Here is a 24003-nt window from a genome sequence, read left to right on the forward strand (position 1 = left end):
ACTTACGCAAAAGCACAGCGTGGGGCAGTGGCAGGTATAAAGATGGCAAGGTAGGCTGAGGCCAGAGGCTGATGTGTCTTTTATGCCTTCTTAAGGAGTTTATTAAAGTCTGAAGGCAATTTCGTAGCCAAAGTCAACGTCGTATGTTTGCCACATCACTCTCCCAATCTCCCTTGCAGTTAGCTTGGGGCCTTGTGACTTGTTCTGACCAAGAAACAAGGGTGGAAGTGATATAAGCCACTTCTAGGTCTGGCTCCCGATAGCATCCCAAGCAATCTTCCAACTCACTCTTCCTCTGCCTCATGTTGGAGGCCATGTATTCCAGATGGCAGAGCTCTAAGAATGAAGAGGGCTACCTGACCTGTATGAGACTGGCATGTTCAGGAATTAATCCGGTATTTAAGTCACTGAGATTTGGGGGGTATCAATCGGAATTCTTTCAAGAGACAAATTGCCCCAGATGGTTTGAGTAAATAGATTTTAATGAAAGAACTCCTTTCAGAATTGTGGCAGGGTAAGGGAAGAAACATGACAGGTGGGAAGCTGTTATGACCTCTAGATCTGAAGGGGCATAGAGAGGAAGTGGAGTTATGAGAGCCCTGATAGTGGAGCCAAAGAGGAGAAGCTACCCAGAGGAGCTCTAGTCAGAAGCACAGGCCAGGCACAGTGGCTCATGCCTGTGATCCCAGCACTTTGGGAGGCCGAGGTGGGCAGATCATCTGAGGTCAGGAGTTCAAGAGTTTGAGACCAGCCTGGCTTACATGGTGAATAACTGTCTCTACTAAAAATACAAAAATTAGCCGGGCGTGGTGGTAGGTGCCTGTAATCCCAGCTACTCGGGAAGCTGAGGCAGGAGAATCGCTTGAACCTGGGAGGCAGAGGTTGCAGTGAGTCATGATCAAGGCACTGCACTCCGGCCCGGGTGACAGAGCGAGACTCCACCTCAAAAAAAAAAAAAAAAAAAAAATGCAGCAGCACACAGGCCCTCTCAGAGGCTGTGAACCAGGAGGAAGCGAGGCGGAAACAAATACCCTGAACTGCCTCTTCTCCTGCCCTTCCATCTCCTGAGAGGGGCTCCCCATTGGCAAACCCCAATCAGAAGGCAGCCTGGAAGGAGCCCAGGTGGCACAGTGCACAGGAGCCAGCCTCCAGGGGCACAAAGCCATTCAGTGAAGAGAACAGAATGCCTCTGGCGGGTGAAGAGAATCAGCAGCTCACAGGTTTGGCTGTTGTGGCAAATAGCTCTAATTATCCTGCTTAATACAAATCATGGAAGGATTTTAAGTGGATTTTTAAAAAATAAGATTTATTGAAATATAATGAACATACCAAAAGATTCATCCTTTTAAAGTACAATTGAGTGCTTTCTGTATAGTCATAGTTGTGCAGTGATACACAGCAATTGTAGATTATTTTCATCACCACCCTACCCCCACCACCAACCTACACACACAAATCTCATACCCATGAAGCAGTCACTCCCCAAACTCCTCTCCATCCCCTCCCCGCCCAGCCACTGGAACCACCAGTCTACACAGTCTGTTTCAGTGGATCTGTTGACTCTGGATGTTTCATATAAGTGGACCCACACAATATGTGGCCTCTTTTGTCTGGCTTCTTTCACTTAGCATTATATTCTTTTTTCCCCCATGGTAAGAAAGACTGTATTCAGCACAACTTCAATAGGTATAGAGCCTACTACAACAGGGTCTGCAGTGACTGGGAGAGCTTGGCCTCAACCTTAGCAACATATTTTCAAAGTTTATTCATGTTGCAACATGCATCAGTATTTCATTCTTTTTTATTGCCAAATTACATTTCATTGCATATGGTACAGCTTTAAAAGATCACAACACTGTGGAGAATAGGTTGGATTGAGCCCAAAATCAGTGGCAGAGGTATGTGTATAATGTGTATAAGTGGAGGAGTGATCATGTTCTCTAAATATATTTTCCCAAATTCTTATCAGACCGGGAAACAAGTTAGAGAAGATAAACAGCACTCTTCATCTCCCATCCCAAAATCTCCTCCTTTTCCTGGACTCCCCATCTTGATGAAACCATTATCCATCCAGAATCTGGGGTTCTACTAGGAACCTCCATTTTACCCACCCATGTTAGATCAGTCACTTTTTTCCTATGCATGAAACTTCCCAAAGGGCCCTCTTTTCTCTATACCAACTATTTTCACTGAGGCCCTCAATAGGATCATGTTGAACTACAGCAGTAACTGCCTAACTGGTATCCTTTGTTCATGGTGCCCAGCTACATTCTATCACTGGGAGAACAACAGTGATAGAAAATTGGTAGGGAAATGTAACAACTTATTTTATTGTTGAATTAGGAAGGAGAAATCAGGCATCGATAGCCTATATCCCCTTCCTCTTTTCATCTAACGAGGAGGTAGGAGCCTTCGAGGAGCAGGCAATTTCCTCCCTGTTGCACAGGGAGAACTGCCCTGCCTCTACTAAAGTGAGTGGATGATAAAATTGCTAGCATTTGAGGTTTAGAGGAGAGAGCTTTTTTAGCTTTACATTATGCTCTATCCTCCCACTTAACCACTATTGTAATAAAAGTGATATCTGCTTCCATTTGCTACAGATGTTTTAACAATTTTTTCAGAATTTGGGGAAGGACTATAACAAAATATCAAGTTTATTCTCTCAGTAGCCAAATATAAAGGGAATAATGATCAATTGTCTAGTTTTTCCATTAATAAAGGGAGAGAACAGGTTTTCAGGAAAATAGTGTCTTCCTGAGTACTTCATTCTAAAACAAAATCCTCAGGTGAGAAATTTGGGTCATGACACGATGTCATAAATAATGTCATCAATATTTTAAGCAGGTGAAATGACAGATTACTTCCTTTACTCATCATAATTGTCTCGGTTTCAGTTCCCCAGGAAACTGGCTCTGAAACAAAAAATTGTATGCGGGAAGGTTACTAGCAAGTATACTCAGGAACACAACCTGTAAAGATGTCAGAGAAGCAGAATTAGATAGAGGGAGGAGTGAACTGAGGATCAATTAAAAACAGAGGTATCAGCCAAACTCACAGGGAGTTCTGGAATTGGCCTGGCCCTTGGAGTTGTCGCCACATTAGGCGGACAGGACTAGGTCTTTGTACCACTGCAATGTTAAGTCACTTGAAGCAAACTGCACCTCAGGGAGGTGACATGACCATGAGCCAGGCAGCAGTCGTCAGCTGAGGACAAGTCTCAGCAAAGGGCTCAGCTGTGAGCCGTAGGCAGCCAACACTTCTGACAGCTGGGAAATAAGGGACTCGCTCCCAAGAGAGCAATCCAGGCAATACACTGCAAAATCCATTACAGTCCATCCCCAGCATTGCTCAGACCCACTTGCTTCTCTAGAGAGTTCATCCTATGTCCAGGATTGTGCGTAGTTGTTTGTTTTTTCCTGTTAAAACCTAAAAGAGGAAGACACATGGTATGAACTGGAGCCCTTGTTGCTATAGCTGGTTTCAATGCTACAACTGAAACTCATAATGCCTTTCTTCCACATGCGTCCTAGATTGCTTTCTCCTTCAGCTAGAACCCCTGCTAGTCTAGAGAGCCTATGAACAGAATCACCCACACCCTCATCTCAGAAATCTGAGCCCCTGGTCACCATGCCCTTCTCAGACCATGGTGACTGTACTTGTTCATTTAATGTCAAAATTAAGTAAGGAGTATCAAGAGACACAGTCATGGATCACCTAAGTGCTAGACATATTCTTCTCTGTGGCCATATGTAATGGCAGCCCTATCTACTCCTGCTAATAGGTCACTTATACCTGCCAGTGTAGGACTCCTTTCTTTGTCTGCTGGTCTCTTGGACTGAAGGGCCTGAAGCGACTGAAAGCAACCATAATTTAAAGTCCAATGGGGTTCTTACTAGGTCCTCTGGTGGAAGTGTTACACCTTTTGGAACCAGGAGCCTGAGCAGAACAGAAACCACAAATTCTCTAAGGGGTCACTGAAAGTAGAGCTACTACCACTTCCACTCTGGACTCCTGAACTCATATATTCTATCAGAAACACAGCATCACAGAATAGGTGTTCACTTAAAGTCTACTACGTGTAGCTGTGCCCCAGTGAGACCTTCAAAAGACCACAGCACTATTCTATCAACAGCAGGTTCTGGGTGGCATTTTAGGTAATAGGATAAGTGGATCCAATGGACATTTTATCAGTTTCTTATTGCCGCTGCAACACATTTACTGGATTAAAACAAACTATCTTGTGTTTCTGGTGGTCAGAAGTCCTAAAATCAAGATGTAAGCAAGGCCACATTTCCTTCACGGGTTCTAGGGGAGAATTTGTTTCCTGATCTCTTCCAGCTTCTAGAGGCCACCTGCATTTCTTGGCTCCTGGCCCTTCCTCCATCTTTAAAGCCAGCAGCGTAGCACCTTCAAATCTTTCTCTTTCTCTTGCACCTCCACTCCATCATGGCATCTTCTTCTCTGACTCCGCTTCTGTAGTCACATCGCTTTCTCTCACTCTCATCCGCCTGCCTCCCTCTTATCAGAACTCTTGTGATTACACGGACCCACCTGGATAAGCCAGGATAATCTCTCCATCCGAAGATGCTTAACTTAATCACATCTGCAGTGACCTTTTTGCCACGTGAAGGTACATATTTACAGGTTCTGAGGATTATAACATGGACATCTTGGGACGGGGAGCATTATTCAGCCCACCACAGACATGTATCTACTGTCACACATCAGATACCATAAGGTAAGTGGGCTCCTTGGTCTGAGACAATGCTTTTCAGGATCCCCTATCTATGTGAGTCTTCAGATAATGGTGTTGGCCAATGAAAGTCCTGTGGACGAAGAAGGCAAACCCATATCAGAATAGGTACCAATCTCGGCCAAGTTAAATCACTGACCCTTACAAGGTGGAACGTAATCAACTATCCAGCCAGTGCCTGGCTGGTCTCCTTGAGGGATCATGCTGTCTTAAGGGCTTAATGTTAGTCTCTTTTGCTGGCAGTTTGTGCATTTGGCAGTAGCAGTAGCTAGATCAGCATTTCTCAGTGACAGTCCTTGCTGCAAGTTCCATGCATAACCTCCGTCCTTGCCACCCTACAGAGCCTCCATCTCTGCACCAGAGCCACTCCATCTATGTGTCTTTTGTGCCACCATCAGGTGAACAAAAACAGAGAGTAACTTCAACTGGTGGAATCGTCCTGTCTATGCGATTGTTCACTGACTCTTCCAGGTGAGATGCTCTTTGATGGGCATCATGTGATTGATTCAAAGATATTCGTGCTTTGTGCTCACTCCAACAAGTCCACTCACCTACCTCTTTTACAGACCTTCTTCTTCCCAATCTTCTTTCAGTCCCTCAACCAAAGAGCCAAGCCATCTGCCACTACCATGAGTATTACATATTCTCGCTTCAGACTACTTCTCTTATGTGTAAAATGAATGAGAATGTATACTGTATAAAGTCTGAACCATTGAGAGGATTTTGCCTGATCACTATCTAGTGATCCTGCACTGTCAGAATCACAGTGCAACAGCTGTCCATTTTCAGCTTGCTCCCACTTCCCAAGCCAACCAACGCATGAATCAAGCTCAACTGTTTCCCTCCCCTACCCAAACAGCCACATGTTTGAGCTTAGAGACAGGCACCAGTGCAACAGTGGGGGACAACATAGGTGTCTGGCCTCATCCTCATGCAACTTACTTGTGCTATGGCCTGTCCATGCCCAGTTCTGAGTATATCACCTCCACCTTATCATAGGTAGACATTGGGCCCACTGGACCTTATGAGTTGGTGGGTCTGACAAAACACAGCTCCTAGTGGGCGGTTCTAGCCACTTGACATATCTTGTGATCACCTGACATCTCAAGGGAAGATATTCTGTCTCTCTCAGAGCTCAAATAGTATGCCAAGAGCCATTTTTCAAATAGTGTACAATGTTTTTGCTAAAGATCACATGGTTTTGCTCCAGAGTCCTTAAGCTCTTCCTTGTGATTTTCCCACTGAAACTTCCCATTAATTCCAAAGCATCTTTTCCTGTCACTGACATCTGTAATTTCATAGGTTCTGTCATGTCGTATGGCCCAAGGAGCAGAAGTGCTTTTCGCACAGCCTAGAAAGGATGCAGAATTTTTTTTCTGTTCTGGGCATCACTTAAAGCTGTCAGTCATCTGTGTCATTCAGGAAATGTCTCAAAGCAATATTTTCAAGTAAATATTGTGCCTTCAGAAAATAAAGAAAAAAGATAAGAAGAACAAGATGAGATAATTTACCCTTTACCTTGTAGGAGGTATCTGGCATGCCTCAGACATCTATGCACTCAACAAGGGAAATCTAATTCCAGTAACTTTATAACTAACACCTTCCTTGAACCTCTCAAAACTTGAGCTACTGCATCTGCAGGCGCGTTCACATCCACAGGTCTCTCATCCTAGCCATCTCCAGTGAAAGTTTCAGCAATTGCACAGCTACACTTACCACGTCAGGGCTATCAATGCTTCATATTCTGTCCATCCATCATCAGTGATAGCCTATTAGTTTTCTATTGCTGCATAACAATATTACCACAAACTTAAAATGACACTGTCTTCTAGTTTCTGTGTATCAGGAGTCTGGGCATGACTTATCACTGTCCTCTGCAAGGCTCTAATCAAGATGTCAGCTGGGGATGCAGTTCATCTGAGGCTCAACTGGAAAGGAACCACATCCAAACTCACATGGTATTTGGCAGAATTCAATTCCTTGCAGGCTGCCAGGCTGAGGACTCAGTTCCTCTTTGGCTGTTGGCCAGAAGCTACCATTAACCACTTTATCATATGAACCTCTCTGTGTGATGGCTTACAAAATGCCAACTTGCTTCTTCAAAGCCACTAAGGGAGAGAGGGTCCCAGCAACATAGTTACAGTAGTATGCAACTCAATTACATAAATATAATCAAATACATCCTGTCACTTTTGCCATATTCTATTGTTTAGGAGGAATTTGCAGGTCCTACCCACACACAAGGGGAAAAGTTTATACAAAGACAGAGATATTCGGATATAGAGATCACGAGGTCACCTTAGAAACTGTCCATTACAGAGGGCCCTCATTGCCACCTAACCAGTGGATAATCCAGCTCCAAAATTCCATTTTAGAGTCTGGTTCTTTAGCCCACTCCCCTTACAACTGAATTAAGTTGGGCTCCCTGGGAAAGAGACTGGGAAACAGATGTAGACTGGCATACAAGAAGTTTATTGTAGAGTTCTGACAATACTACTAGTGAATGAGTGAGAAAAGCAGGATCAGTTGAGAGAGAAAAATGGAACTGTAATGTAACTGCAACAGAGGCCTTAGCTAATTGCACAGAGTTCTAGGAGCTGGGATGGCTCTTCAAAATCACTCTGAATTAAGGTAAGAGTGCCTGGTCTTTGTATACCACTTTGACCAGTTATTTGATGCAGACACCCTCTGGAAAGGGGTTGTAACCTGGCATAAGGCAGTTCCCTAAGGCCAAGAGCAACTTATGGGCAGGGGTTTAGCTTTGAGCAGCCAGCATTCAACGCTCTCAACAGCTGGGGAATAAGAGCCTCATACCTGAAGGGGTATCTGGGAGGCGTACTACTGTAGTAATCTTTAATAAAATCCAAAGCCATCATATAAAATACAGTTCAGTGAACTTTCTGATGTTTTGACTTGACTAAAGGAAGAAAATTTAGGACCCAGCGGAATGAATGGGTTTTTATGCTTTTAAGCATTTTCCATAAATATATATTTCATTCAGACAGATTACTGATAGCTTCTAGATAGGGAATGTGTCCTGAGAAGATGCTAGAGTTGGTATATCAGGTAGAATGCTTTGGCTGCAAGCAACAGAATACTTCATCAACAGTAGCTGAGACAATTAGGAATTTGATTTTTACCTTGTATAAAAATAAGTTTGAAACTTTGTTCAATGGTTCTATGACGTCGGCGTCAATATTTGTGATGCTCTTGGCCTTATCTCATGCCTCTTGTCTCATGGCTATGAACATCAGCCATTCTGTCCATCTTTTAGGTAGAAAGAAACGGAGAGAGAGAGAAGTAGTACCAGAAGATTTTCTCTCATTGTGCTGTCCTGAATTGTGTCACAATGCCAACTCTAGGTGTAGGAGAGACTCGCAGAGAAAATATTTCACTTTTTCCAGCATCCAGAGTGGAGGCAGGCAAGGAAGAAGGGGATTTAGTATGAGTGTGAGTGAGCCAACTAATATTTTCAAAGCAGATTTCTGTTTTGCTGCTTGAAGTCAGATCCGCAAGCTTTCAAGACCAGATGAAAGATGATAAAATGCCATCCTTTGGCTGAGAAACCAAATCAGGTTTATTATTTGGATGGAGGACCATCTGTACCATTCAGGGTCCAATCAGGAAAACAGATAAATGCATGCCAGGTCATTAAGACAGAGAATTGAATATGGGGAACTAATTGCAATGCTACTCTAGGAATAGAAAAGCCAAACAAGGGACAGAGATATCTACAGTCCCTAGGGCTGGAGACACCAAGGAGAAAACGCTGCTACCAGGGTTCACGAGCTGGGTCTGCTCAGTGAGAACTGGCTCTACAAGAGGTTAGCTGATTGTAGCTGGACCGTGGAAGGAGAAGCTGTTCAGCAGGAGCTGGAGCCACGGAGGAGATGTTGCCTAAAGTGGGGAGAGAGAGAGAGAGAAAGAGAGAGAGAGAGAGAGATTGATTCTCCTGCTGCCTACTTGCCAGTCACCCATTTCGCCCCCAGGCTGAAGCTAATTTGAAACTAGCTGGCAAGGGAAGCCTGACAAATGGAATTTGCAGGGATCATTCCCCTGCTGTACAGAGCAGAGCAGGAGAATGGACAGGAATGGACTCAAGAGCAAATAAGCAGATTCCTGGCACACCACCCCACCAACATCGAGGTAGACTTTAAAAGTACCTGCAGGGATGCCACAGTTTTTCTCTGCAAGCAGTGTTGTCTTTGCTGCACCACAAAAATTAGTAATTAATTCAGTTCACAACAATTTGGCATCAAATAGACAAGATTGTCTATCCAAGAAAATTCTGTCACCACAAATTAATTTAGGAAGGCTGTGAAATATTTTTTATGACTTTTATGTTCTAAATACTTTTAAAATAGCTTCCGGTCTAGTTTGAAGGCAAATCTGATATGAGATCAAAAAAGGGGCAAAATATTCTTAAGAAAAATTTTTTAATGAAGAACTGGTAAATTGGCTCCTTTTTACTTTCTAAATATAAATGTAGAAATATTCATCAAAATAGAAAGCCAAACTAGGCAAGGTCAAGATTTTGACGTTAAATTCAGATTAGCCTACAGAAAATGTAAACTATGGATGATTTGTAGTTTTTGAACCTGGAGAGATACCATAGCTACTAGCCTTTTGAGAAGAAACTATAGTCTGTTTTGGCTGTTACATGTCAAAATGTATCCAACAGTAAAAATTCAAAACACTTATTGAATTGATGAAGGTAGGCAATGTGTTTCGTGAGTTAACAAATTATACAAGAATGGGTATTTTAGGGAAGCAACTATTGTCTTTGGATTCTATTCTTCCTGTCATGTCAAGACACAGTAAATCTTTACTTGTGGACAGGACTCTGTTAAGAAAACAACAAGAAAACCAACTTTCAAATCCAAATCTATATAACTCAAATTGTATAACTGCTTTGTTACTTCTTCTAGCACAAGATTAGGACATCCCTCAAATAAGGGATCATTAATATATTAACATAATATTGACAATAATAGCTATGGCCTGCTACGTAGTATGTTAAGCAAGTAAGTCATACAGATTATTTAATTTAATCCTCAAATAATCTAATGAAGTAGGTGCTGTTATTATTCACTTTACTGATGAGAAGATGTAGCATGAAAGAGGTAAAAGTCTTTGAAAAAAAAGACCTGATTAATATAGTCATTTCAGAGCCATTTAGTTATATCTGGTTATCTGGATTTGGCAATAACCCTATTAAATATATTTAAAAGAAGCATTAATACGACACAGTTGCTATTCTATATGAGAATTTCAATTATCCTCTTACTATTTAATTTTAGTAATAAAGATCAATCTAATATCACCCCAGTTAAAAATGGATTATGGCCGGGCGCGGTGGCACACGCCTCTAATCCTAGCACTTTGGGAGGCCAAGGGGGGCGGATCACCTGAGGTCAGGAGTTTGAGACCAGCCTGGCCGACGTGGCGAAACCCCGTCTCTACTAAAAATACAAAAATTAGTCAGGTGCGGCAGTGCGTGACTGTCATCCCAGCTATTTGGCAGGCTGAGGCACAAGAATCACTTGAACCCGGGAGGCGGAGGTTGCAGTGAGCTGAGATCACGCCATTGCACTCCAGCCTGGGTGATAAAGTGAGACTGTCTCAAAAAACAAACAAACAACAACAAAGAAAACGGCTTCTATCCAAAAGACAGGCAATAACAAACGCTGGCGCGGATGTGGAGAAAAGGAAACACTTGAATACTGTTGGTGGGAATGTAAATAAGTACAACCACTATTAAGAACAGTTTGGAGGTTCCTCAAAAAACTGAAAATTGAGCTACCATATGACCCAGCAATCCCACTGCTGGGTATATACCCAAAGGAAAGAAAATCAGTATATAGAAGAGATGTCTGCGCTCCTGTTTGTTGCAGCACTGTTTACAATGGCCAAGATTTGGAAGCAAACTTATTGATGTAAGTGTCCATCAACCTATAAATGGATAAAGAAAATGTGGTACACACATACACAAAGGAGTACTATTCAACCATAAAAAGAATGAGACCCAGTCATTTACAATAGCATGGATTGAACTCCAGATCATTATGTTAAGTGAAATAAGCCAGACACAGAAAGACGAACATCACATGTTCTCACTTGCTTGTGGGATCTAGAAATCAAAACAATTGAACTTATGGACATAGAGAGTAGGATGGTTACCAGAAGCTGGGAAGAGTCATGAGGAGTTTGGGGAGGAGAGATGGGGATGGTTAATGGGTACAAAAAAAAAAAAAAAATCAGAAAGAACGAATAAGACCTACTATTTGATAGCATAATAGGGTGACTATAGTCAATAATAACTTAATTGTGTATTTTAAAATAACTGAAAGAATGTAACTGGATTGTTTGTAACTCAAAAGATAAATGCTTGAGGGGATGGATACCATATTTTCTATCATGTGCTTATTTCACACTGCATGCCTGTATCAAAATATCTCATCTATCCTATAAATATATACACCTTCTATGTACCCACAAAATTTTTTAAAGTAATAACAAAATTTAAAAAAGATTAATCTAATAACTTATAAACTATACTAAAGTTTTCAAGGTTGAAATGCTATAGTTTTAAAATTTCTCTTTTTAGGACAATTATACTTTACATAACTTTTTACATCAGTTGTGAAAACATCCTCTAGGCTAAATGCATCACAACAATGAGATTTTGAAAGAATGTGATTTGCATTCAGATATATAGTATTGAATTCACATACTTAAAAAACATATGCTAATATATTTTAGAATAATTTTTCAAGGATGAAAATGTCAATATATAACTTAGGATCCCTGGAACCTAAATTTTGGGATGTGGAAAAACTTGGACATATAATTTACATCTTTTAAAACTACTATGAATAAAAAAGAAAAACATTAACTCATCATGCTTACAAATTACTGAATATCCCAAGGCCCTAAAAATATAGTTGTTTAAAGCACGAAGTTAAGATAACCAGGGGATACAATATGTAATTTATGTTTAAAATAATTTCGATCGCCATGTTGAATTTTTCCCTGCAGCTTGGAGTACTAAATATATTATATGAAATATACTTTATTTTAAGGTGCAATATATTTGTTAAGAATGCACCATCTTACTACCCTTAAAAAGCAAGGTCACTGAAGAGTAAAGCATGTCTTCACTCTTCAAGCTTAAGCTTTTTCCTTTTTTTTTCCCAAATTGTTCTCAGCTACCAATTTTGTTTTTAAATTCTCCAATACACTGTTGTACAAATTCAGGAAACAAACGCAGACTTGACCACAGCATTTCCAGCAGTCTTGATGTACCTGATAATATACATACTTCCTGTGTTTGTAATCTTGTAGCTTTAGTACAATATTAACCCTTTAAATGAAACTAACAAACAACACTAATCTGTCCTCTTACATACATGTTATGGTTCCTGCCCTGCTATTTACTACATCAGCACGGGTAGCTTCCTTTAAAAACAAAATCGTTAAAGATGAGAGTAGGAAAAATGTAAATGTGATAAGAGTTCAAAAAACTGTTTTCCAGGTTTGCAATGTTAAGTGGAAAAGAACGACTAAATCTGTGATCACAAGGTGAAAGATGAAGCCATAGTCTTATTACATGGGCACAGGCCAGAGAGATCTCTTTTGCGAAATGAGCATACCAACCACAAAGACTAAAACATACTACGCCCGTAATAAAATGGGCACAGGCAGGATTTGCCGTAGTTCAATGCTATTCTTTGCGGGCGGATGTGTCGTGGGTGAACTGCTGTCTAGCCCATTCCGACACCCAAGCCGCCCAGGCGGCCCCCACGCCCCGCCGGCTGCAGCCCTCCCTGTACACACAAATGCACACACGCCCAGCCCGGCCGCTGGAGGAACTAAGATGGCAGCGCCGAAAGCACGGGGGCCGCGCTTGGTGGGGTGGGGAAAGAAAAGCAAAGCCCTCTGTGTTTTTTCATTCTGTATAGGTCCCCCTCTTTCCCCAAACACATGGGCTGCGTAAGGCATTCAGTAGTAGAGCTCGCAGGAGCGCCGGGAGGGGACGCTTGCTTTGCATATTGCCAGAAACCCACGTCTCCGATCTGCAGCGACGGTTCAGGCGACCCTCGCGACTTGTGACAACACTCCGCTTCACGTCCCCTTGACAGTAGAAGTAAGGGTGACTCCAAATGCCTTTTTCTTTCTGGCATGCGCCCCACTCCCCCGCTATCCCAGGGGAGCCTTCCAAGTTGCCCAGCTGCCAAGGCGGTAGCTGTGGCAGTTGCAGGGACCGGGGAGCGCGCAGTGCGGAGGCAGGAAGAGGAGGAGGAGGAGAAAAAACGCTGCACTGGCTATCAATTTTGAGGAGAGCGACCGCTGCCGCTGCCGTGGAAGGAAACGCTGCCAACCGCAACAGAAATGCCACCCTTGGGTACCTAAGTGAGCATGTGTGCGACTCTGCGCACGCCTAGTTGCGCAGCTCAATGACATCGGGCTTCTTAGGAAGTTATCCAGTTTCCGGGTTTTGAGTGTACCCATGAGGCTCAGAAGGGGCCTGTCTGGGACTGAACAGCAGTAAAGATTGAAGGGAAATTAATGAATGGTGGGAAGAGCCCGGAGACCAGGGCAGCCACGCGGGTCAATGTCCACTAGAAACTCTAAATGGGCAGTGACTGCACATTCCACCACCTGAGCTGGCGCTGTGAATGTTTTCTGTGCAAGCAACATTCATTCATTCAGCCAATATCTATTTCCCTCCTGTTTAGGGCTAGACTCTGGGCTAGGATCCTGTGATGGTTAAACAGATACCATTGCTACCCTACGGAAAACCTAGTGTTTTGTTTAGTATGTGCTGCCATTTGTGAAAATTCATGTGCCAAGCTGGACATCCTAGATCCTTTAAGTCCTCCCTCAATCTCATGTAGTGGGTATTCTTTTGAGCATTATTCAGAGGAGATAATTTGCCCAAAGCCAGACAAGTATTAAGTAGCAGAGTCAGGATCCAATTCCAGGGCTGTCTGATTTCAGAGCCTTTTAGCCACCCTGCTAGGTCTTGCAATAGTAATGGGCCCCTCTCATTGCTTACCTGTCAGGCCTTAGAATTCTTAGAATTTAGCTGCCTCTACACCATTGTCTTGGCTCTCACTCCAGGGTTAGGGGCTGCTTGGTCAACACCGAGAGGTCTTTAACTGGGCTGAAGCATTAGGATAGAAATTTAGCCTAATAAATACTTACTGGATACCTACTACATGCAAAGTCCTGAAGTGGCTGAAGAAGACACAAAAACAACAAGCTCTGAAGGAACTTAAGATAGGTAAGGGAACAAGACAAATACAAAGACTTAACAGGGCTAATTACAGTACTAAAATACTATGATTCCACATGTCTGTCCTTTGTTCCTATGTTTATCCCACTGCTAATTATCTTTAAAAAAACTAAATGAAATCCATCTATTATTTAAAGCTTCAGAAAAAATGCATTGCTTTCAGCAACCTTCGACCCTAAAACTAGAATTAATTTACTTTCCTCTTCCCTGTTGTTTGCACTTCTCAAACACTAAGGAGGATTTTTTAAAATTTATTTTATTTTTTTAAGAGAAGGCCATCCGAAGAAGAGGCACAGATATAAGAACTAGTACATAGATGAAAGATACAGTACTGGGATGACAGAACTTATAAATTATTTTGTCAGGACTATAAATTAGGAAACTTCAAATTGAGAGTCAAAGGATAAAATGTAGTAGGAATCAAAGTGCATTGGCACGTATATTTCTAGAGCATATACTTAGATGGGGTTCATAGGTTAGCTTGGAACAAAGGACTGAGCAAATGTTACTTTTTTATAGATAACAACAAGATCTGTGATGGATCTGACATTTTCAGATGCTATACAGTCTCAGTCACAATTGTTGTTTCAGATCGTATTCAAGAATTATCTTTAAAAATGTAAGTTTGGGCAGAAAAAAATAAACCATTAAATGACCACTGCCAAGAGATAAAAGTGCACTCTTAGGTGAGTGAGGAGTCAACAAAAAAGAGTAATTTAAAAAATATTATTGCTCCGTTGAGAACAAGAATTTGGGAATGACTCTGGCTTGTGAATACTAGCCTATCTGTTAATTCTACTTTCACACACAAAAAAGAATGTGCTAGATTACTACCTGTCTTTGTAAGTAAAAGCTGTGTTAAACAAGCTTAAATCCTAATGACAAAAACCATATAAAATAAGATCGCTAAAGGCACCTCTAATTGGGATGGTTTTCTCTGCCTTAAACTCTGAATTAACCAGCACAGTTCACACTAAATCTTCCTGTTGGCAGCAGAGCCTTGGAGAAGAGGTAGCAGGAGTGCGTGCCACTCCTCCTCGGGCGATGGGCACGTTCCCTCTTGCTTTCTGGTCCTCGTTCTTCCACCTGGAGGGAACCTGAAGTCGAACGCCAGTAGCTGACAGCCTCCCCAGCACTTTCCTTACTCTTCTTCAAGCTGCCAGTAAAACCCGGAGAAGTGGACTACTTCAGATTCCGCACAACTCAACCGCCCCAAATCCAAAGCCCCGAGGCGGAGGGAGTGGTGTTGGAGAGGGGGTGGGGAGGAAAAGGGGCGGCAGTCACTGAGCATGTGCGAGGAGTGGCGCATGCTCTGTGAGGCCGGCAGTTTCCCATTGCGGGTAGCCCCGGCGGTGGTAGCGGTGGTGGCGGCGGCAGTGGCGGCACCGCCTCCTCCTCACACTCCCGGGGTGGCGGGGTTAGATGAGCGGCCCCAGTAGCGGCGAGGGCGGCGCGGGGGGGAGGAGGAGAAGAAGGAGGAGGAGAAGGAGGTCGCTGTCTTTGTAGTCTCCCTGCTGCGGGAGGCAGAGGCCGCCGCCGGAGCCGTCGTCGTTGGAAAAGGGCTGTGTGTGCGCGCGCGTGTCTGCCCGCCCGGCCCGCGGGGACGAGGAGGCGGCGGCGGCGGCGAGGATGATGATGTGCGCAGCGACTGCCTCCCCCGCCGCCGCCTCCTCGGGGCTCGGCGGGGACGGATTCTACCCAGCCGCCACCTTCTCTTCCTCCCCGGCGCCGGGGGCGCTGTTCATGCCGGTTCCCGACGGCTCTGTGGCTGCTGCGGGGCTGGGGCTGGGGCTACCGGCCGCGGACTCCCGGGGTCACTACCAGCTGCTGCTGTCAGGCCGGGCCCTGGCCGACCGCTACCGGAGGATTTATACAGCTGCGCTCAATGACAGGGACCAGGGGGGCGGCAGCGCTGGACACCCAGCCTCCAGGTGCGTCCCCAGGGTGCCCTTCCTTGCGCCCCATGCCGCGCGTGCACCCGCGTGTGTGTGTGCGTGCGTGTGTGTACCTCCGCATTTATTGAGCTTTCAGCCCGTTCTGGATGTCGGTTGGTAGGAGCACTTATCGAGATAGGAGGGTGCGGTGGCTGCAGTTTCTGCTGTGTGTGTGTGTGTGTGTGTGTCTGTCTGTCTGTCTGCCTTTGTGGGGGGATAGTGAGGGGTGGTAGGGGAGCCTGTGATGCTGGAAAAGGCGATGGTGCTGGTCGGCTGTGACACATGTGTGTATCGTTGAGGTAGGAGGTGACAGGCGTAGAGAGGGTGAGAGGATGATACACGGAGAGAATTGCAAGAGTGGCAAGGGAAGTGGCGTTTTCAGTGTCTGTGCCGCAATGTTATTTGCACGTGCCCCCTCTCCCATGACATTCCTTCCAGCCCTTTCCACCTCCCTTCAATCTGCCTTTCACCAAGAAGAGTCATGGTATAGATTGGTTGAGTTTTGGATAAGCAGGCCCCAGGTATAGGCGTGAGGTTTGGTTTGAAAAGATTTATGAATAAGGGACGCAGATGGAGATGCGAAAGGTGTCTGATAGAGATTTTTAGAGCTGTGCTTTGATAACCGGGCCTTTTGGTCTTCTAGAAATGAGGTTGCAGTTGCTCTTGTGATCTGATGTCCCATCGGCCATTTCTCTTCATCCTCTGTTCGATTTCCTCTGTTACTTACAGGCTTTAGAGTAGAGAGGGTTTTGTAGGGAAAGGGGGAAAACTGCAGAACTTCATAATATGACAGCTGGTACAGCGTTCAAGTGCCACTAGCTAGAAAATCTGAATAGCGCGTAGATCTATCTCTTTTACTTAGGCTGACTGCACCTTCAGCTTCCTTGATGTAGATGTTCAGTTAGTTTCATTTTCTTTTTCTTAAAATGTGGGAGCTTTTTTTTGCTGAGGGCTCTCCTATTGTTTTCTTTTCCATGCCCTTACATGCCGCATACCCTGAAGGATGGTGACTGACTTGTTTCACCAGCTTTGACAGTGGTAATTGGGAGTTGGCTTCATCTTTTTTTTTTTCCCGCAGCTTCTTGCAGTACACGGGGAAAACATAGTAGGAAAATGTCAAAATGAGTTAAAGAGTTTACTGTTATTTGTTGAATGTGCAATTTATTAGGCAATTGTTAGATGTCTTTTTCTCCCATTATGAAAGGGACGAGGCTGTAAGTCAGGTATTTGTAGTTTATCACTAGGTGTCATGGCTTATCTGTTGGAGACAGTTGTAAAGCTGGAGCTTTGTTCACACTTTTTCTAGGTTAACCAGTTTTCTCATGTCTGTGATTGTTTACAGGATTGGGCACAGCAGTAGTTTTACCATATGGATGTAAACGTGTGTAACTACTTTTTGTTATCTGAACTGAAGGCCAGAATGGCACAAGTCTGTTTCTTGATAATGTTTTTGAAAATAGCACAAAACTACGTGAGACAGTTTGCCCTGATAATTAGGTATAATTTTGATCTGTAAATCTCTAAATTATGGCACCGCAGGAGCATCTTTACAAACTCCTCTCAAAGAATTTAAATTTATTTTGTGTATGGTTTCCAGACTTACGCAATAATTTTTGACTGGTATATTCCTGTTTTGACTTTCTACTACTAGTGTAATATGATTTCTGTGTATCTAGAACTATATTAACGGTTTTAGACAAAATTAACATAGATTAATCACATAAAATTTGTGAATGATTTTTTAGCCTTTGGTCCATTTTTGTACAAGCTGTCAACGAAAAGTAATGAAGAATTAGTTCAAGTATTTCAAGAACTACTCATGGAAATCAGCCTTACGTTATGATATTGCCTGCTAATGCTTGTTCAGGACAACATTATTGTTTATTAAAGTTCACATTATTTTATTACAAAAAGTAGCCTGCAACTACTCTATTGATGATTTGATTAAGAATTAAATCACATTTCTTATTAAAGATGTTGGGGAAAGTAGACCTGGGGTTTCGGCTCTGAATGAATGATAGAATTATTTGTATAGGGACACTAGTTAAGTTAAAGGAGAAGATGAGATCTTTTAGAGAGACTAAATGGAGCAATAATAGAGAATGACGCTCTAGTGAGCATCAGGTTTAAAGGTGTGAGAGAAAGGAGACAGTGAAGGAAACGGAATCAAAATTAAGAAGAAAATCATGAGACAGTAGCCTCTGTGGCTCTAGGAGAGTAGATTGAAAATTCTCAGAAGTGGTAAATGTTGAAGAAAGTGAGAACCGTTTTCAGGTCATTGATAACTTTTGAGGAAGTGGTCAGAATAGAGGGATGTGGTGAGGAGTGAATGGAATGTGTTTTTGGTAACTCAAGGGGATTTCAAAGTTGTGGGAAGGATATTCAAGTATAGGAGGTTGGGTGGGATATGCAAATATGGGAGGCTAAATGGAGAGACAGAGTGAAGAAGTGAGAGGGGATAATTGATAGGAAAAGGTCAAAGGGATCTCAGGGACAGAGTTAAGGTGACAGGTGGAGAGGTTAGCCATTGAAAAAAGGAGCAGTTAATATAGAAGGGGTGGAGGTAAGTACTTGTAAATATGAAGACTGGGAGTTTATTGAGGATAGGAATCATATCCTATTCGTTTTGATAATCCCAATGTCTAGCACATTTTTTGGCATGAATTCTGTAAACATCAAGTGCCTACTCTGTGCCAGGCACTATTGCAGATGCTGAAGATGTAGTGGTGAGCAAGATAGACAAGGTCACTGCTGTCTTGGAAAATCCACTCCAATGGGAGAAATAGACAACTCATAATTTCACTTAGTAATAAGTAACTGTGAAGGCAATAAAACCTATTTCATGTGATAGGGCAATTTTAGGTAACATGGTCAGGAAATGTCTCTTTGAGAGTTGCCATTTAAATTGAATTGCAATGATGAGGAGGCAGATGTAGAGGAAGAATGCTCTGGGAATTTATGAAGGCCTTGAAATGGGAACAAGCTTGTGTTCAAGAAACAAAAACATGAGAGTGTGTTATCAGTCAATGTCAAATGAATTAATTACTCTTTGCTTTAGGTGTACAGTTGAGAAGTTGAGAGTTTCAAACCTAATGGACTCAGTGACTTTGATGACAGTCTAACAAAGTGGTTAAGAGCTTGGGCACAGAAGCTAGACTGGTTTTGCATCCTGGTTTTGTCATTTGCTAGCTGTGTAACTTTGAGTATGTTACATAACTTCTATGCCTCAGTTTTTTAAATATGTAGAATGGGGATCATAATAGTAACATGAATTTTTTTGTAGATTAAATGAATCAATGTGTGTGCTTGGCATGTTGACTGCTATGAAATATTAGTTACTGTTTTTTGTTTTTTGTTTTTTTGCTGAGAGTGAGGGGTTTGGGGACTTGAAGAGAAGGCAAGGATCATGTCTTACTCTTTTATTTTTGGTCTCAATGTCTGTGTAGAATGTGGGAATAACTCTTTCATTTATCCAGTGACTGAATAGATATATTTTTGGATGAATGAGGCCAATCAAAATCGGAACGTTCTCTTGGGGAAAGGGGTTGGACAGGAAATGTATAAAGGAATGTTTGATCTGTTCTAAATGTGAATGGTGGTATAACCATGCACTTGGGAGGCACCATAGCACAGTGGCTAAATGTTAGCGCTCTGGAGGTAGACTCCCTTAGTTCACGTCTACCTTTTTCTACTTGTGTTAAATTGGGCAAGTTAATTAGACTTTCTTTGTCTGTTTCTTTACTTGTAACTTTATAGCGTTATCAAAAGGACATTATGTCTGCACCTGGTAAGTGCCCGTGAAATGTTACCTGTTGTCATTATTAAAATCACATTTAAAATTCCAACCAGTATGGCACTGTATGTTTTTCCACACAAAGTAGAAATGGAGAAAACCTAGTTGAGTTGATTTAGGGTTAAAGAAAAAAGAAATGGAAGGTTCTGGGGACAGTGTTTGACTATATGGTCAAAAGGAAAGTGATGCCAAGAGGGAACTGATAGACTGGAAGATAAAGAGGAGTCAGGGTATCTGGGTCCTGAAGTTGTAGAACAATGTTAGTGAAAACAATAGAGGGGATTGTGACCAAAATGGGGAATCTAAACTTAACCCCCTTAGTTCTTTCAGCTGCTTTATCTCTTTCTTGTTAGAAATGGTATCTGAGTCCATCCTTCAGATGCATGGGATTTTGGTTGTAAGAGGTTAAGTAGTCATTTTAGCAAAAGTTCAGGGATTATTTTATTTTACTTATTTTGAGACAGGCTGGAGTGCAATGGTGCGAACGTGGCTCACTGCAGCCTCAACCTCTTGGGCTCAAGTGATCTTCCTGCCTCAGTCTCCTCCAGTAGCTGGGACTACAGGCATGCACCACCACGCCTGGCTTGTTTTTTATTTTTTGTAGACACAGGGTCTCACCATGTTGTCCAGGCTGGTCTTGAGCTCCTGAGCTTAAGTGATCCTCCCACCTCCGCCTCCCAAAGTGCTGGGATTACAGGTGTGAGCCACCATGCTCAGCTTGCTCAGGGATTATTACTTGGCACTAACCATTGGCCCTATAAAAATTTATAAGACACAAATTCATAAGACACAGATTCTAGACTTGACTTTACTGTCTATCTGGAAGTGCAAGATACAAAGGCAGATACTTATAAAAGTGTTAAATGAAATGACCAAGAAAGTATAACCTACTATGACAAAGGTGTGGCATTCTAGGCTGGCTCAAAAGCATCAGCAGAGATGGGAAAGCACAGTTTGTATGTAGGTAACAGTAGGAATTCTGTTAGAGCTAGAATGCAGGTGTCATGAAGGACAGGAGTGGAATTCATTCTGGAAGTGGAGGCTTTGGCTAGGATGGGGCATCTTGAAGACCAAGGTAAGAATTAGATTTTATTCAGTAGACACTGATCACCCTGGATGGTTTTAAGCTATGAAGAGACGTTATTTATTGTAGGAATATGTCAGGAAGTAATGTGGGATTGAATCTGTATGTGTACATCTGTATTTGTGCATAGGTGGTAATTTTCTTCATGTAGCTGTTACATCAGTGGAATCCTGTATAGTGTATAAACACATGTTAAGGCAAAAACTGCTCTATTGGTATACTGGTAGGTAGAAATGTGAAATGAATTAGTTTCCCAACTCAAGAGAAGAGAAAAATCTTGCCTCTGGGCTTGAAAGGAAAATAAAATGTCAATCTAAAAATACTTTTGTCCTTTAAAATATTTGTTTAAAAAATCAACAGAATAGTCTCACTTTTTTCTCAAAAACCAGATTAAGCATTTAGGTTTTCTGAGGAGGGGTTAGGTTAATTGAGGTTTAATTTATATACAATAAAATTCATCCTCTTTAAATGTTCATTTAAAGAATCCTGAAACCATCACCACAGTCAAGTATAGACTGTTTCCATCACTTCAAATAAAAAGTTCCGTCAGGCCCTCCTACCCCTGGTTACTGACCGCTGCAAATCAGTTTTCTGTCACTAATATTCTACCTTTTCTAGAATGTCATATAAATCTAGCTCCTTAAGGGCAGGGTCCCCAGGTATTGTTCGTCTTTCTGTCTTCTATCTGTATTTCCTGTAAGTGGAAGTTAGACCTTAAGGGTTTATTAGGTGTTGGTTAGAAATTTTTTAGCAAGAATATTGTATGTGGTACTGGGTACTGCATGTTGCATCCCATCCAGAGGTTGTGAGGTTGTCTCACTATTTAATATGTTACATCTGATTACTTGGGTAAGACGGTACCTATTGGATTTCATCTCTATAAATGTATGCTTTTTCCATTTGTAAAGAACAAGTAATCACAGGGTAAAAACTTGAGCACATTGTGAATACCTTTTACCTAATGCTTTTAGCATTCTTTGATAATCCTTGTCTGAGTCAATAATTTCATTAGGGGTTGCAAAATGATGAATTAAAAAATAATTGTTATTTCTTCTATATTTATTAGCTGGTACTCTTCTGCAAAGAAGAGTTGGCCTTCACTGACTGTCAATGAAATGTAGTTTCTCCTAATCAAGCAGCATAAATGCATAATTCTCTTTCCTCATTAGCCAAATTGGTGTAATAGTCCAGTGATAGTGTGGCAGGTGCTGTGGTTAGGCTTTCAGATCCCGCTTTCAGGCACATGTTCCCCTAGCTCTTGGGAATATTGGCAGCTAAAACTGACTGCAGCTGAGTCCCACTCCACGATTGCCCTGAGCCAAGAGTTGCCTTTCCCAAAGTCATGCCTCCTCTTCAGGGGCAGTTTACATCTAATATCTATGCAGTGTAGGGATATAAATGCCTGGCGCTTTTGCTGTAAGACAAGCCAACCTTGAAGTCTATCCCAACATCAGAGAGCTCCCCCATGGGTCTGGCTGAGGGCTTCCTGTGACTGCATTGCAGATCAACTCCTTCCTCTGTTCAGTCTTACATCTTTCACTGCCCCACAGTTGTTGGTTCGGAGGGCACTCCCCAATAAACTTCCAGTGTGCACATCTGCATTTGAGAGTCTGTTTCCTGGGAAGCCTCCTACCCAAAACAGTTGGTGCCAGGAGTGGTCTCAGAAAGTAGACTTTACAGTGAGGTTTTGAAGCTGGATTATTGGCTGGCTGGCTGGCTGGCAATGAGAATCGATTCTGGTGCTAGATGGAGCACTAATACTGATAACGCTTGGCATGCACTGTAGCTATGCAACTTAAAACTTTCACTGGTGGTGAATTGGAATGCTATTCCTGTCAAAGGGAACACACTGGTGGGTGCACTAGGCTTTTGAGAAGTTCAGAGAAATTATTAATTATGAGGACAATCATCAGATGGCTTTTGGTAAATAACATTGATAGATTGGAGAAAGATGATGCAAGGTGGAAGATAATTGGGGGCAAAATGTAAAAGGAAATTTATTTAGCAGCATGTAAAGAAACACATATACAGTAAGAGGAAAAATCTAAGGCTTCGACCCAAAACTTAATTTTAAGGGTAGCAGAGCGCCAGGGTGGGTAGAATTCTCTCTCAGCTATGCTAAGGTCAGTGTTCTGGTTGGAAGGAATCCTGACCCTTAGGATGGGGCATCTGAGTGCACTTGAAAACCCTGAAACCCCAAATTCCTCTTAACCCTCTGGGCCTGCAGAAGTGGCCTTTTTCTACTAGCTAGAGGGTAGTTGCTTGCAGACTGTGCTGTCCCTCTTACCCCCAGCTCCTCCTCTCTCCCCTACTATCACCAAACCAACAACTAGGGTTAAGTCACAAGAACACCTAGTTCGGGGTGCTGGATCTGCGAAGAGAGGAAGGGACTGTACACACACAACACACACACACACACACACACACACACACACGTTCCCAAACTGCACCAAGGCACCCCAAAGCACCAACACAGACACAAAAGTATACCATGGGATATTTCAGAATTTTAAAGGACACACAGCAGTATCTGTCACAAATTACTAGCTCGAGGTAGTTCACAGTTTTGACATTAGCTCATGCCACGTTTCTTTTGATGATGTCATATTTTTGCAGGGTTGGATTTTTAGTAGTTGTGATACAGATCAAGCACTGCACAAAAATCAGCGTGGAACGGGAAAGGAGGGTAGCGTGTTCAGTCTGATTCCAAGTTTGAGAAGTTGTTCTGTGTCTAACAGGCACACATGTCCTATTATCAAGTAATTGAAGTTTTTGTTTGTTTGTTTTGAGACAGAGTCTCGCTCTGTCACCCAGGCTGGAGTGCAGTGGCGCGATCTCGGCTCACTGCAACCTCCGCCTGCCGGGTTCAAGTGATTCTCCTTCCTCAGCCTCCTGAGTAGCTGGGATTACAGGCGTGTACCACCACACCCGGCCGATTTTTGTATTTTTACTAGAGGCGGGGTTTTACCATATTGGTCAGGCTGGTCTCGAACTCCTCACCTCGTGATCCGCCCGCCTCGTTCTCCCAAAGTGCTGGGATTACAGGCGTGAGCCACTGCGCCTGGCCCAGTATTTGTAGTTTTTAAGAAGGAAATAAAAATATTTTTTCTTCCAATTTATGTGTTATTTTTTCAAGTTACT

The 24003-nt window shown here is 42.7% G+C and overlaps 3 protein-coding genes across 24 annotated transcripts in view; 2 read left to right on the top strand and 1 right to left on the bottom strand.

Moving 5' to 3' along the window:
* Positions 1 to 1785: 1785 nt before the first annotated feature.
* LOC134732576 (uncharacterized) lies at positions 1786 to 15360 on the bottom strand. The gene is made up of 6 exons (XM_063618503.1): positions 15260 to 15360; positions 15024 to 15207; positions 12820 to 13077; positions 8917 to 8961; positions 8583 to 8650; positions 1786 to 3426 (listed from the first exon to the last, which is right to left on the bottom strand). Exons 1-6 carry the CDS (start codon positions 15358 to 15360, stop codon positions 3420 to 3422), a joined length of 663 nt encoding a protein of 220 aa, XP_063474573.1. The 3' UTR covers positions 1786 to 3419.
* A 45-nt stretch (positions 15361 to 15405) lies between these two features.
* The window catches only part of MYCBP2 (MYC binding protein 2), a 284800-nt gene continuing 276202 nt past the window's right edge, over positions 15406 to 24003 (top strand). For 18 of the 22 annotated variants that reach the window (XM_055244155.2, XM_063618724.1, XM_063618725.1 and 15 more), the window contains exon 1: positions 15517 to 15982. In XM_055244155.2, the coding sequence (XP_055100130.2) occupies positions 15681 to 15982 (302 nt within the window). In that variant the 5' untranslated portion in view covers positions 15517 to 15680. Of the gene's footprint in view, positions 15983 to 24003 lie in introns of all 22 variants that reach the window. The other 4 variants (XM_055244159.2, XM_063618735.1, XM_055244152.2 and 1 more) reach the window with 3 other exon arrangements.
* Positions 15474 to 15983, top strand: LOC134732607 (uncharacterized). The gene has a single exon (XM_063618745.1). The coding sequence runs from the start codon at positions 15474 to 15476 to the stop codon at positions 15555 to 15557; it is 84 nt and encodes a 27-aa protein (XP_063474815.1). The 3' UTR covers positions 15558 to 15983.

This window comes from Symphalangus syndactylus, chromosome 15, assembly GCF_028878055.3.
Source record: "Symphalangus syndactylus isolate Jambi chromosome 15, NHGRI_mSymSyn1-v2.1_pri, whole genome shotgun sequence".
NCBI lineage: Eukaryota > Metazoa > Chordata > Mammalia > Primates > Hylobatidae > Symphalangus > Symphalangus syndactylus.